This window comes from Ranitomeya imitator, chromosome 1 (genome assembly GCF_032444005.1).
Source record: "Ranitomeya imitator isolate aRanImi1 chromosome 1, aRanImi1.pri, whole genome shotgun sequence".
Taxonomy (NCBI): Eukaryota; Metazoa; Chordata; class Amphibia; order Anura; family Dendrobatidae; genus Ranitomeya; species Ranitomeya imitator.
In genome coordinates, this window is record NC_091282.1 from 1221743674 (window position 1) to 1221759426 (window position 15753).

Sequence of the window (15753 nt, forward strand, 5' to 3'; positions counted from 1 at the left end):
TCTCCATTTTATAGCGCAGGGGTCCCCAACTCCAGTCCTCAAGGCCCACCAACAGGTCATGTTTTCAGTATTTCCTTTCCATTGCACAGGTGATGCAATTATTACCTGGGCAAGACTAAGGAAATCCTGAAAACATGACATGTTGGTGGGCCTTGAGGACTGGAGTTGGGGACCCCTGTTATAGCGGATGAGTAACCAGTGTAATGACTGGAACAAGGTGGAGGCATTGGTGTACAAGCTGTAGAGAAATGCAACCTTGATGCTGATGCATTTAGGATGGATCAGAGAAGAGACGGTTTAGTGACAGAGAGACCAATTAGTAGATTCTTGAGATGTTTATAAGGTGCAGGTTACAGGAGTGAGTGCATGATTGGCTATAGAAAGATATGAGTCAAATATAAGCCCAATAGAGAGAGCATGCTGCTTGGGAGTTGTAGTAGAACCACCCATGGAAAAGGTAATGATGGTTAAGGTAGGTTAGAAGAGAAGGAAACAGATGGAGATTCAGTTTCAAATACAGGCCTAGCACCACCTATTGGGGGTAACAATCTTAAAAGCCAATATCAACACTAGCCTTGTAACATGACTTAGAATAAGAACTCAAACTATATGTGCCTTTTCCAGACAAGTGTTTTGGGAGCTCTGATTTGGCAGGGATTGTTACCTTAACAGGTGGCGCTAGAGATGACGTCCTCTTCCTCCCTTGAGAAGCACTGCATGACGTATAAGGCTACTTTCACACTAGCGTCGTGCGCTGCAACGCAACAACGCTAGTGTTGTTTGTGCCGCCCAACGGGTGCAGCGGATGCAGATTTTCATCGCATCCGCTGCCATATTGTGAGGTGCGGGGAGGTGGTGGGGGAGTTCCGGCCTTGCATGCGCGGTCGGAAAAAGCGGTCCGTCAGCAGCAAAAAACGTTACATGTAACGTTTTTTGCTCCCGGCGGTCCGCCACAACACGGCGCAACCGTCGCACGATGGTTGCGAAGTGTGTCAATGTGTCGCAATGCGTCGCTAATGTTAATCAATGGGGCAAAAACGCATGCTGCAAACAACTTTGCAGGAAGCGTTTTTCCCCCTAAACAACGCATTGTGACGTATTGATAACAACGCCAGTGTGAAAGTAGCCTAAGTCTCCGTTTGTCAGCTTGGCACTCTCCAGAAGGAGAAATGTTCCCCATTATTCCCTAAATAAAGGGTTGATACATGATGATAGAGACAACAGACAATCACTGATATTTTGTAGTAATGCAGGGGTGATGTTAGGAGACGATGTGTGTAATCGGGGACTGGTTACTATCAATAGCTTGGGTGCCAATTAGTATCTTATGGTTTTGGCTATATCATGATGGATTAACCTTGGTATATATTACTATACAAGCCTTATAGGCTGTCTGGGCAAAACAGCTACATATTTATGCACATTGGCACTTTAGCATGGTCCACTTTTTTCTTAGGCAATTAATTCGACATAATACCTATTAACTGGGTTAACAATAACTGGGGAATAAGCTATTTAGACTTACCTCATTATGTACCATAAGTGGGTTATTGTTTTGACATTTGCACTGTACATGGAACCAGTTTTTGGACTGGAGGCATTCTGTATATTATGAAAATTGTATATGTTAAGTAATGAACTTTTATTTCAGTTGTTCATAAATAAATTATTTGTTTGAACAGAACATTATGTGGCCTGATTAATTATTTGGCAGGCCTCTTTTTTGGTGTATCATAGTTTTGAGTGTGTTCTGTGCAAACCCTTGGACTAATATGTATAAACACTAGAAAACATATACAGCTCCCCTATACACAGTATGATGGGCCTACAGCTCCCTATACATGCTAGAATACATCTACAGCTCCCCTATACACAACTCCGCTATTCACAGCATGATACCCCCACAGCTCCCCTATAAACAGTATAATTCGTCTACAGCTCCCCTATACACAGTATGATGAGCCTACATCTCCCTATGCACACTAGAATACATCTACAGCTCCCCTATACACAGTATGATGAGCCTACATCTCCCTATGCACACTAGAATACATCTACAGCTCCCCTATACACAGTATGATGGGCCTACAGCTCCCTATACACGCTAGACTACATCTACAGCTCCCCTATACACAACTCCGCTATTCACAGCATGATACCCCCACAGCTCCCCTATAAACAGTATAATTCGTCTACAGCTCCCCTATACACAGTATGATGAGCCTACAGCTCCCTATGCACACTAGAATACATCTACAGCTCCCCTATACACAGTATAACAGCTCCCTATGCACACTAGAAAACATCTACAGCTCCCCTATACACAGTATGATGGGCCTACAGCTCCCTATACACGCTAGAATACATCTACAGGTCCCCTATACACAACTCCGCTATTCACAGCATGATACCCCTACAGCTCCCCTATAAACAGTATAATTCGACTACAGCTCCCCTATACACAGTATGATGAGCCTACAGCTCCCTATGCACACTAGAATACATCTACAGCTCCCCTATACACAGTATGATGAGCCTACAGCTCCCTATGCACACTAGAATACATCTACAGCTCCCCTATACACAGTATGATGAGCCTACAGCTCCCCATGCACACTATAATACATATTCAGCTCCCCTATACACAGTATGATGAGCCTACAGTTCCCTATGCACACTAGAATACATCTACAGCTCCCCTATACACAGTATGATGAGCCTACAGTTCCCTATGCACACTAGAATACATCTACAGCTCCCCTACATACAACTCCGCTATTCACAGCATGATACCCCACAGCTCCTCTATACACAGTATAATTCGTCTACAGCTCCTCTATGCACTGTATGCTGTAGGGTTCCATGTAGGCTTCCATGGAGGGAGCTGTAGGCTCATCATACTGTGTATAGGGGAGCTGTAGATGTATTCTAGTGTGCATAGGGAGCTGTAACTCTGCTATACACAGTATGATTCCCTAATGCTCCCTTATAAATAGTACACTATGCTCACAGCTCCCCTATTCACAGGATTTTGGGCCTACAGCTCCTTATGCACAGATTAAAGGGTCAACAGCGCCTCTATACACAGTATAATGCACCCACAACTCCCCTATGCACAGTATGATGAGCCTATAGCTTCCTATACACAGTAAAATACATCTACATCTCCCCTATACACAGTATAGTATGCCCACAACTCTGCTATACAAAGCATATCCCCACAGCTCCCCTATGCAAAGTATAATGGGTCAATAGCTCCCCTTCACATAGTATGATACCACAACAGCTCCCCTATATACAGTATGATACCACTACTCCCCAAAACAATGAATAATGGCCCCCACATATGTTCCCACAATGTATGAGAGCCCCACACTGTATGAGGATCCCTTACACTGTAATAAGACCCACCACAGTAACCCCCAAATTGTATGATGCCCCCCCACATTAGCTCCCACACTGTATAATGACCCCCACATTAGCCTCTAGACTGTATAATGGCCCCCATACATTATGATGCCCCCACAGTCACATCACAAGTTACATTTAAAATAAGAACATCATATAGTCACGTAATCCAGGACCCTGACCGGGCCTTGGGGGTGATAGAGTCCCAACTGAGAGCGGTGCCTGAGAAAATGGCCTCATCTGTCCTCCTGGCCATTACGCTACAGGTCTTCATCCAAGTGTAAATCATGTGCATGGTCACAGGCTAGTGCAAATACTGCTTCTAATCTTCGCATAGTCTACTGTAGACGCTGCCACTGATCAGTCCACTGTTTACTATATACTTTGTCACTAGTCAGTCTGAACTGAAGGCTAAACGCTGCTGCTAGTCATTGCACAGCCGGCGTCTGCTCATGCTCTGAATACAGCTTTAAGACTAAGCCTCTGATCTGCTCTAGTTGTCGTCACATCAGGCGATGTGTCATTGACAAAGAATAATATCAGCTTTCAGTTCACAGCCGTGAGACTCATCACACCCCTAATCCCTCCTATATAATGGACTCCTGAGGGCAGTCCGTGGCAAAACAGAGGGAAGATCACTCTGTACCAACAGAGATCACCCGGAAGGAACCAGCATGGCTGGAGTGCTGCTGTCACTGCTCAGTGCAACCCTCTGTGAGTACCGGTGCTCTATGACCCCTTTATCAGGACTCACCCCATAGTGGTACATACAGGGGAGTGCCTCCCCAGCTGCCAGGGGGCGCCATGCACTGATAGCACTGCTTTACCACACAGTACATAGCTCCCTCTTCAGGAAATAGACAGGAAATGATGCAATATCACATGGCTGATGTTTATTCATCTCATAGAATAGCTACTAGTGATGAGCGAGTGTACTCGTTGTTCAGGTTTTCCTGAGCACGCTCGGGTGGTCTACGAGTATTTATGACTGCTCGGAGATTTAGTTTTCATCCCTGCAGCTGAATGATTTACAGCTACTAGCCAGCCTGAGTACATGTAGAGATTCCCCAGCAACCAGGCAACCCCCACATGTACTCAGCCTGACTAGTAGCTGTAAATCATCCAGCTGCAGGGATGAAAACTAAATCTCCGAGCAGTCATAAATACTCGTAGACCACCCGAGCGTGCTCTGGAAAACCTGAGCAACGAGTACACTCGCTCATCACTAGTAGCTACCAAAGGAAATGCTTGGTGTTATGACACCCCCTGCTGTTACTGATAAGTCATAGCGCCCACTGATGGTGCAGACTTGTTATGGAGGTCTCTGGTGGTAGAGGTTTGGTATGGCGCCACTGGTGTTACAGACCTGTTGTGGTGACCTTATTGTTACAGACGTGCTATGGCCCACCTATTGCTACAAGATTTTTATGTCACCCCCTGCTGCCACCTACTAGTTATAGCGCCCCCTGCTGCCACCTACTTGTTATAGCGCCCCCTGCTGCCACCTACTTGTTATAGCGCCCCCTGCTGTCATCTACTTGTTATGGCGCCCCCTGCTGCCACCTACTTGTTATAGCGCCCCCTGCTGTCATCTACTTGTTATGGCGCCCCCTGCTGCCACCTACTTGTTATAGCGCCCCCTGCTGCCACCTACTTGTTATGGCGCCCCCTTCTGTCATCTACTTGTTATAGCGCCCCCTTCTGTCATCTACTTGTTATGACGCTCCCTGCTGTCATCTACTTGTTATAGCGCCCCTGCTGTCATCTACTTGTTATGGCGCCCCCTTCTGTCATCAACTTGTTATGACGCTCCCTGCTGTCATCTACTTGTTATAGCGCCCCTGCTGTCATCTACTTGTTATAGCGCCCCCTTCTGTCATCTACTTGTTATGACGCTCCCTTCTGTCATCTACTTGTTATGACGCTCCCTTCTGTCATCTACTTGTTATAGCGCCCCCTTCTGTCACCTACTTGTTATAGCGCCCCCTTCTGTCATCTACTTGTTATAGCGCCCCCTTCTGTCATCTACTTGTTATAGCGCCCCCTTCTGTCATCTACTTGTTATAGCGCCCCCTTCTGTCATCTACTTGTTATGGCGCCCCTGCTGTCATCTACTTGTTATGGCGCCCTCTTCTGTCATCTACTTGTTATAGCACCCCTGCTGTCATCTACTTGTTATGGCGCCCCCTTCTGTCATCTACTTGTTATGACGCCCCCTTCTGTCATCTACTTGTACCTGTAATGACAGTTTTGCTTTAATTCTTATTTATGGCAACACACTTTAAAAAGACATTAAAAGAGGTCTGGATACACATGATGAGAGCATTATACTGCCTCTGTACAAATCCCTAGTTAGACCGCACATGGATTACTGTGTCCAGTTTTGGGCACCGGTGCTCAGGAAGGATATAATGGAACTAGAGAGAGTACAAAGGAGGGCAACAAAATTAATAAAGGGGATGGGAGAACTACAATACCCAGATAGATTAGCGAAATTAGGATTATTTAGTCTAGAAAAAAGACGACTGAGGGGCGATCTAATAACCATGTATAAGTATATAAGGGGACAATACAAATATCTCGCTGAGGATCTGTTTATACCAAGGAAGGTGACGGGCACAAGGGGGCATTCTTTGCGTCTGGAGGAGAGAAGGTTTTTCCACCAACATAGAAGAGGATTCTTTACTGTTAGGGCAGTGAGAATCTGGAATTGCTTGCCTGAGGAGGTGGTGATGGCGAACTCAGTCGAGGGGTTCAAGAGAGGCCTGGATGTCTTCCTGGAGCAGAACAATATTGTATCATACAATTATTAGGTTCTGTAGAAGGACGTAGATCTGGGGATTTATTATGATGGAATATAGGCTGAACTGGATGGACAAATGCCTTTTTTCGGCCTTACTAACTATGTTACTATGTTACTATGTTACTTGCATTTCTGGTGTTTGGTCGCCCCCATGTGTTCACTGGTTGAAATGACTCCTCTACAGGCTCCCTCTTTTCTCTCTGTGATTGCTGCTTTCTATTCTCATATTTCTTATGTATCTTAAATCCTGTTTTTTTTTGTCGATAAAGCTTTCTGCATTTTTTGGCATAATTTCTATATGTGTATTCTATTTCTGGTTAGTGCTATGGCCGCCTCATGTTTATTTGGTATTTAGTGGGGGTGTTACAATACCCCACTGATGTCCCACCACATATTCTCATTGGTAGCTGACCAGGGTCTCCCCAAACACTCTGCATTATACAGGGGCTGCGACACAAGATCTCCAGAGTATTTATACACAGAAAAAATGCTGGCGCACTACAAATACTACCTATGCACTAATATCAAACGGGGGTGCAGTAAAGTGGCCAAAAGCAATCTAACCAAAAGGAAAAGAAGCCACAATATAATCTGCACACCACCAATAAGTTATATGAAACAAAAGACAATTTTATTGGTAACAAAGGTAATTTAAAAACAGTTAAAAATACACAGAACAACTCCCCCATGAGGCCTGTCCAAAACAATATCTCATAAATGGTATAGATAACACATGGTGCCTGACACAAGTACACAAAATATAAAGGCACAGCTGGGTTTAATCCATACAAATGTATACACCACCTGTTATTCCATCCCAGTAGGGAAATCCAAATCCCGGCTACAAGCCTAATAATATAGATAACCCATGGGAGAAAATATAGAAGATAATAAGATATCAGTCCCTACTAAAGGATGGATAGAGCATGGCCATTGCCCCTAATAAGGCTGTCAAATAAACAAAAAACAAAAAAACCTCAACAGCGTGCGCCCTGACGAAGCGGTCGTTGTAACCGCGATACGCGTTGGGTTCTCCCACCCTGCGGTCCTGATCCATGCATTGGTTGCCGGAGTTACCCTCCTTACTATAGGTTCCTTTTTGGGTTCTCTACGCACGCTGTTGAGGTTTTTTTGTTTTTTGTTTATTTGACAGCCTTATTAGGGGCAATGGCCATGCTCTATCCATCCTTTAGTAGGGACTGATATCTTATTATCTTCTATATTTTCTCCCATGGGTTATCTATATTATTAGGCTTGTAGCCGGGATTTGGATTTCCCTACTGGGATGGAATAACAGGTGGTGTATACATTTGTATGGATTAAACCCAGCTGTGCCTTTATATTTTGTGTACTTGTGTCAGGCACCATGTGTTATCTATACCATTTATGAGATATTGTTTTGGACAGGCCTCATGGGGGAGTTGTTCTGTGTATTTTTAACTGTTTTTAAATTACCTTTGTTACCAATAAAATTGTCTTTTGTTTCATATAACTTATTGGTGGTGTGCAGATTATATTGTGACAAGATCTCCAGAGCTGCCATGTCTGCAGCATAGTCAGAGGTGAAGCACCCAGTAATGGCCTCCTCTGACTGACACCTCCGCCTCTGGTGCAATGGCGTCTGGCAGGAAGCAATGATTCACTTCCTTACAGGGATCCTGACAATGGGGGCCAAACTTTGTGGCTGTGCAAAAAGAAACGCCAATATTAACCCCAGGAGACCTGCTCAAGGGGCCTCACGTGTGGCCGCGTGTGCTTCCTGAGAAAGCCATGCAGCCATCACATGATTGATAGGCGTAAAGATGCGCACTCAAAAAATACGAAAGCTAGGAGACAAAATAGGAGTATCAAATAATTCTAGTAAAAATATATATCTATTTTATTAGAGTATTCTTGTAAAATAGCAATTAGGTAAAAATGACAAAATACAAGACAGACACATAGAAAAGGGTCATGTGCCATGAATATTGCATATAAAGCATCACCCATGTGCTAAGGTAGTATAACAAAGTCAGAGGTATATAAGAAAAACTTTTAGTACAGCGACAAGTGTATAGCAGGGGCAGAGCTTACCAGAAAGCAGGGGCACAGACCCTGAACTGGAAGGCAGAGACCCCAACGCGCATTTCCAGACCGCTTTCTGTCCTCTGACTGTGACGTTCAGGTCAGAGGGTGCAATGATGTGACTGGTGTGCGCCTTTGCCTGAACAGTCACAGTGCGGAGCAGCGGCCAGCGAGGAGCCGGAAGATGGTGGCACTGAGGAGCCCGGAGCAGAGCAGCGGCCAGCGAGGAGCCGGAAGATGGTGGCACTGAGGAGCCCAGAGCAGAGCAGCGGCCAGCGAGGAGCCGGAAGATGGTGGCACTGAGGAGCCCGGAGCAGCGGCCAGCGAGGAGCCGGAAGATGGTGGCACTGAGGAGCCCGGAGCAGCGGCCAGCGAGGAGCCGGAAGATGGTGGCACTGAGGAGCCCAGAGCAGAGCAGCGGCCAGCGAGGAGCCGGAAGATGGTGGCACTGAGGAGCCCGGAGCAGAGCAGCGGCCAGCGAGGAGCCGGAAGATGGTGGCACTGAGGGGCCCAGAGCAGAGCAGCGGCCAGCGAGGAGCCGGAAGATGGCGACACTGAAGAGTCCGGAGCAGAGCAGCGGCCAGCGAGGAGCCGGAAGATGGTGGCACTGAGGAGTCCAGAGCAGTGGCCAGCGAGGAGCCGGAAGATGGTGGCACTGAGGAGCCCGGAGCAGAGCAGCGGCCAGCGAGGAGCCGGAAGATGGTGGCACTGAGGAGCCCGGAGCAGAGCAGCGGCCAGCGAGGAGCCGGAAGATGGTGGCACTGAGGAGCCCGGAGCAGAGCAGCGGCCAGCGAGGAGCCGGAAGATGGTGGCACTGAGGAGCCCGGAGCAGAGCAGCGGCCAGCGAGGAGCCGGAAGATGGTGGCACTGAGGGGCCCAGAGCAGAGCAGCGGCCAGCGAGGAGCCGGAAGATGGTGGCACTGAGGAGCCCGGAGCAGAGCAGCGGCCAGCGAGGAGCCGGAAGATGGTGGCACTGAGGAGCCCAGAGCAGAGCAGCGGCCAGCGAGGAGCCGGAAGATGGTGGCACTGAGGAGCCCAGAGCAGAGCAGCGGCCAGCGAGGAGCCGGAAGATGGTGGCACTCAGGAGCCCAGAGCAGAGCAGCGGCCAGCGAGGAGCCAAAAGATGGTGGCACTGAGGAGTCCAGAGCAGTGGCCAGCGAGGAGCCGAAAGATGGTGGCACTGAGGAGCCCAGAGCACAGCAGCGGCCAGCGAGGAGCCGGAAGATGGTGGCACTGAGGAGCTCAGAGCAGAGCAGCAGCCAGCGAGGAGCCGGAAGATGGTGGCACTGAGGAGCCCGGAGCAGAGCAGCGGCCAGCGAGGAGCCGGAAGATGGTGGCACTGAGGAGCTCAGAGCAGAGCAGCGGCCAGCGAGGAGCCGGAAGATGGTGGCACTGAGGAGCTCAGAACAGCGGCCAGCGAGGAGCCGGAAGATGGTGGCACTGAGGAGCCCAGAGCAGAGCAGCGGCCAGCGAGGAGCCGGAAGATGGTGGCACTGAGGAGCCCGGAGCAGAACAGCGGCCAGCGAGGAGCCGGAAGATGGTGGCACTGAGGAGCCCGGAGCAGAGCAGCGGCCAGCGAGGAGCCGGAAGATGGCGACACTGAAGAGTCCGGAGCAGAGCAGCGGCCAGCGAGGAGCCGGAAGATGGTGGCACTGAGGAGTCCAGAGCAGTGGCCAGCGAGGAGCCGGAAGATGGTGGCACTGAGGAGCCCGGAGCAGAGCAGCGGCCAGCGAGGAGCCGGAAGATGGTGGCACTGAGGAGCCCAGAGCAGAGCAGCGGCCAGCGAGGAGCCGGAAGATGGTGGCACTGAGGAGCCCGGAGCAGCGGCCAGCGAGGAGCCGGAAGATGGTGGCACTGAGGGGCCCAGAGCAGAGCAGCGGCCAGCGAGGAGCCGGAAGATGGCGACACTGAAGAGTCCGGAGCAGAGCAGCGGCCAGCGAGGAGCCGGAAGATGGTGGCACTGAGGAGTCCAGAGCAGTGGCCAGCGAGGAGCCGGAAGATGGTGGCACTGAGGAGCCCGGAGCAGAGCAGCGGCCAGCGAGGAGCCGGAAGATGGTGGCACTGAGGAGCCCGGAGCAGAGCAGCGGCCAGCGAGGAGCCGGAAGATGGTGGCACTGAGGAGCCCGGAGCAGAGCAGCGGCCAGCGAGGAGCCGGAAGATGGTGGCACTGAGGAGCCCGGAGCAGAGCAGCGGCCAGCGAGGAGCCGGAAGATGGTGGCACTGAGGGGCCCAGAGCAGAGCAGCGGCCAGCGAGGAGCCGGAAGATGGTGGCACTGAGGAGCCCGGAGCAGAGCAGCGGCCAGCGAGGAGCCGGAAGATGGTGGCACTGAGGAGCCCAGAGCAGAGCAGCGGCCAGCGAGGAGCCGGAAGATGGTGGCACTGAGGAGCCCAGAGCAGAGCAGCGGCCAGCGAGGAGCCGGAAGATGGTGGCACTCAGGAGCCCAGAGCAGAGCAGCGGCCAGCGAGGAGCCAAAAGATGGTGGCACTGAGGAGTCCAGAGCAGTGGCCAGCGAGGAGCCGAAAGATGGTGGCACTGAGGAGCCCAGAGCACAGCAGCGGCCAGCGAGGAGCCGGAAGATGGTGGCACTGAGGAGCTCAGAGCAGAGCAGCAGCCAGCGAGGAGCCGGAAGATGGTGGCACTGAGGAGCCCGGAGCAGAGCAGCGGCCAGCGAGGAGCCGGAAGATGGTGGCACTGAGGAGCTCAGAGCAGAGCAGCGGCCAGCGAGGAGCCGGAAGATGGTGGCACTGAGGAGCTCAGAACAGCGGCCAGCGAGGAGCCGGAAGATGGTGGCACTGAGGAGCCCAGAGCAGAGCAGCAGCCAGCGAGGAGCTGGAAGACGGTGACACTGAGGAGCCCGGAGCAGAACAGCGGCCAGCGAGGAGCCGGAAGACGGTGACACTGAGGAGCCCGGAGCAGAACAGCGGCCAGAGGGGACGATTTCATTTTTTTTTCTTTTTCATGTTTTTAGAAATACATGGGGCTCATTATACTGTATGGGGATCATCCTATACTGTATTTATTTATCTTACTCACACTACGGTTCCAAAGTTTAGGGTCACCCAGACAATTTTGTGTTTTCCACGATAACTCATACTTTTATTAATCCAATGAGTTGCCAAATGAATTGTAAATCTAGTCCAGACATTGACAAGGTTCAAAAAAAAGATTTTGATTTGAAATAATAATTTTCTCCTTCAATCTTTGCTCCTTTGCAGCAATTCCAGCATTGCAGACCTTTGGCATTCTAGCACTTCATTTGCTGAGGTCATCTGGAGACATTTCCCCCCATGCTTCCAGAAGCTCCTCTACAAGTTTCTTTGGCTTGATGGGCACTTTTTGGTACCATATGGTCAAGCTGCTCCCACAACAGCTCAATGGGGTTGAGGTCTGGTGACTGCGCTGGCCGCTCCATTACAGATAGATACCAGCTCCCTGCTTCTTCCCTAAATAGTTCCTATATAATTTGGAGGTGGCTTTGGGTCATTGTCCTGTTGTAGGATGAAATTGGCTCCAATCAAGCTCTGTCCACAGGGTATGGCATGGCGCTGCACAATGGAGTGATAGCCTTCCTTATTCAAAATCCCTTTTACCTTGTACAAATCTCCCACTTTATCAGCACCAAAGCAACCCCAGACCATCACATTACCTCCACCATGCTTGACAGATGGCGTCACACTCTCTTCCAGCATCTTTTCAGTTGTTCTGCATCTCACAAATGTTCTTCTGTGTGATCCAAACACCTCATACTTGGATTCGTCTGTCAATAACACTTTTTTCCAATCTTTCTCTGTCCAATGTCTGTGTTCTTTTGCACAAATTAATCTTTTCCTTTTATTAGCCAGTCTCAGATATGGCTCTTTCTTTGCCACTTTTCCCTGAAGGCCAGCATCCCGGAGTCGCCTGTTCACTGTAGACGTTGACACTGGCGTTTTGCGTGTACTATTTAATAAAGCTGCCAGTTGAGGACCTATGAGGCGTTGATTTCTCAACTACAGACTCTAATGTACTTGTCTTGTTGCTCAGTTGTGCAGCGTGGCCTCCCACTTCTCTTTCTACTCTGGTTAGAGCCTGTTTATGCTCTCCTGTGAAGGGAGTAGGACACACCTTTGTAGGAAATCTTCAGTTTCTTGGAAATTTCTCACATGGAATAGCCTTCATTTCTAAGAACAAGAATAGACTGTCGAGTTTCACATGAAAGTTCTTTTTTTCAGGCCATTTTGAAAATTTAATGGAACTAACAAATGTAATGCTCCAGATTCTCAACTAGTTCAAAGGAAGGTCAGGTTTATAGGTTCTCTAATCAGCCAAACTGTTTTCAGCTGTGCTAACATTCTAACAAGGGTATTCTAACCATCCATTAGCTTTCTTACACAGTTAGCAAACACAAAGTACTATAAGAACACTGGAGTGATGGATGTTGGAAATGGGCCTCTATACACCTATGAAGATATTGCATTACAAACCAGACGTTTGCAGCTAGAATAGCCATTTACCACATTGTAACAACTCTGCTGGCATCACGTCATGGCCTCACATCTCTCACACAATCTTACCCACTGCTCCAGGCCATGATGTGGTTTCTGTTTCATGCCAGCTCCATGTTCTGTCTCTCTGCTCTCTGCATGCTTCATGGCTGTGTGTATAGGGGGCCGGCGCCTGAACTCTCTGGTTCTTATAGGAATCAGGTGCATCTGTCTAATCAGTTCCTGACCAATTACCAAGAGGCCTCCTGTATATAGTGCAGCTCCACCCTGTGCTCTGGGCCTGTGCAACTTACTCCCTCAGTCAGTTCTTAGCTGCTGAGGTGCCAGGTCCTGTCTCGGTTACTCTCTCTTATCTGCCACCCAGTGGGGCTTAGTACCCTGGTCTCTGTCTTGTGTAGCCACCCAGCGGGGCTTAGTACCCTGGCCTTTGTCTATGTCTCTGTGTCTTGTCTCGTTCCTGACTCTGTCTTAGTCTAGTCCTATTCCACTGTCTGTTTATATGTCTTGGTTTGCCTTTTCTGCTATACTCGCCACTGTCTGTGGCTCTGCTTCTCTTTGCTCAGTTCTACCACAATCTGTGGTTCTGTGTCTCTCAGCTTTTCCCTCAGCTCTGCTCTCTGTAACTTTGCTCTGCACTCTGACCTTGCTTTACATTCTGTGGCTTTGCTCTCTGCTCTGCACTCTGACCTTGCTTCGCACTCTGTGGCTTTGCTCTGTGGCTCCGCCTCCAGCGTCTCTGCTCTTGGCTCCGCCTCCAGCGTCTCTGTTCTTGGCTCTGCCTCCAGCATCTCCGCTCTTGGCTCCGCCTCCAGCGTCTCAGCTGTTGGCTCCGCCTCCAGCGTCTCCGCTCTTGGCTCCGCCTCCAGCGTCTCCGCTCTTGGCTCTGCCTCCAGCATCTCCGCTCTTGGCTCTGCCTCCAGCATCTCCGCTCTTGGCTCTGCCTCCAGCATCTCCGCTCTTGGCTCTGCCTCCAGCGTCTCTGCTCTTGGCTCCGCCTCCAGCGTCTCCGCTCTTGGCTCCGCCTCCAGCGTCTCCGCTCTTGGCTCCGCCTCCAGCGTCTCCGCTCTTGGCTCCGCCTCCAGCGTGTCCGCTCTTGGCTCCGCCTCCAGCGTCTCCGCTCTTGGCTCCGCCTCCAGTGTCTCCGCTCTTGGCTCCGCCTCCAGTGTCTCCACTCTTGGCTCCGCCTCCAGCGTCTCTGCTCTTGGCTCCACCTCCAGCATCTCCGCTCTTGGCTCCGCCTCCAGCGTCTCTGCTCTTGGCTCCACCTCCAGCATCTCTGCTCTTGGCTCCACCTCCAGCATCTCCGCTCTTGGCTCCACCTCCAGCATCTCCGCTCTTGGCTCCGCCTCCAGCGTCTCTGCTCTTGGCTCCACCTCCAGCAGCTCTGCTCTTGGCTCCGCCTCCAGCGTCTCTGCTCTTGGCTCTGCCTCCAGCGTCTCCGCTCTTGGCTCCGCCTCCAGCATCTCCGCTCTTGGCTCCGCCTCCAGCGTCTCCGCTCTTGGCTCCGCCTCCAGCGTCTCCGCTCTTGGCTCCGCCTCTTGCGGCTCCGTCCTTGGCTCTGCCTTCTTCTCTTCTCTTAGTTCCACCTTCTACTCGTACTCAGCCTCCTGCGTTTCTGTTCTTGGTTCTAGCTCTTATGCTTTCGCTCTGCATCCGCTCTTGCGGTCTTTCTCTACTTGTTACTTAGTCCTCCTGTCTGAACAGGTTCCTACCTGTTTCACATACCTGCCTGCAGACCGGTCCCTACCGGTTCTTCCTATGTTCCAGCCGTACCCGCCTGCCTACCAGAGAGCCAGCCATGTCCGCCTGCCCGCCAGTGTCTCTGGTGTACCCGTCTGCCTGTGTCCCAGCCGTGCCCGCCTGTCAGCCAGAGTGCCAGCCGTGCCCACACCGTTCCTTAGTGGGATCAGCAGCCACAGCCAGACTCCACCCTGGAGTAGCACCTGGTAGCTTCCTATTGCACAAGTCTGACCTCACCATCAGAGGCTCCAGCGAACACCTAGGAAGCTGCTTAGTTACGCCCCTTCCAGGGAAGTTCGGTCTGTGGTCCAGCGGGGCCGCACCCCCGTATGCCCGCGCCAACCAGTCTGGGGGCGTGCGCGACACACAATAACAATGTATAGAGTGTATTTCTGAATCATTTAATGTTAAATTCATTGGAAAAAACTGTGCTTTTCTTTCAAAAATAAGGAAATTTCTAAGTGACCCTAAACTTTAGAACGGTAGTGTACAGTGCCTTGCAAAAGTATTCAGCCCCCTTGAACGTTTCAACCTTTCCCCACATATTATGCTTCAAACATAAAGAAGATACCAAATGTAAATTTTTGGTGATGAATCAACATCAAGTGGAACACAATTGTGAAGTTGAACAAAATGTATTGGTTATTTTAAATTTTTGTGGAAATTCAAAACCTGAAAAGTGGGGCGTGCAATATTATTCGGCCCCTTTACTTTCACTCCAGAAGTTCATTGTGGATCTCTGAATGATCCAATGATCCAATCTCTAAATGACTAACGACAGTGAGTGGAGGACAGTAAAACACCTACAGTGCCAATTTTAATGCCAAAAACATCAATTCTTATTTCTTAAGCTTGTCAATCTTAATTTACTTTATAATAATAGTTGCAGGAAAGAAATATATCTGGGTACCGTGTTAGCCAGTAGATAGAAAAATATTTAGAATTGAGAGTCCTCAGTAATTCTAAATATTTTTCTAATAATAGTAAGGCATTGAAAACAGGGGGTAATTTGGCTAAAGTTGTGGTGGGTAGGGCTGGCTCAAGATTTTCATGGGCCCAGGAAATGTGGACTACGTCACGGCAGTGGAGCAGGGAGAGGTAAGTATTTCAACTTTGCAAGTGCTGTGAACCTGAGCAAGCAGGGGGGGCCCACTCGTTGGCATTGGCACTGGCACAGGGCCCCTCATAGTACGGCGGTGTGTTTGCACGGCGGGGGCGCTTCCCACCGGCAGCGACACTTTTGCATACTATGA

The 15753-nt window shown here is 50.0% G+C and overlaps 1 protein-coding gene across 5 annotated transcripts in view; it reads left to right on the forward strand.

Moving 5' to 3' along the window:
- Positions 1 to 3930: 3930 nt before the first annotated feature.
- Positions 3931 to 15753, forward strand: part of LOC138657356 (uncharacterized) — a 61537-nt gene continuing 49714 nt past the window's right edge. For all 5 annotated transcript variants that reach the window (XR_011317037.1, XR_011317038.1, XR_011317039.1 and 2 more), the window contains exon 1: positions 3931 to 4122. Coding sequence is in view for 2 of the 5 variants with exons in the window: in XM_069745096.1 (XP_069601197.1) it covers positions 4083 to 4122 (40 nt within the window). In the remaining 3 variants the exon portion in view is untranslated. The remainder of the gene's footprint in view (positions 4123 to 15753) is intronic.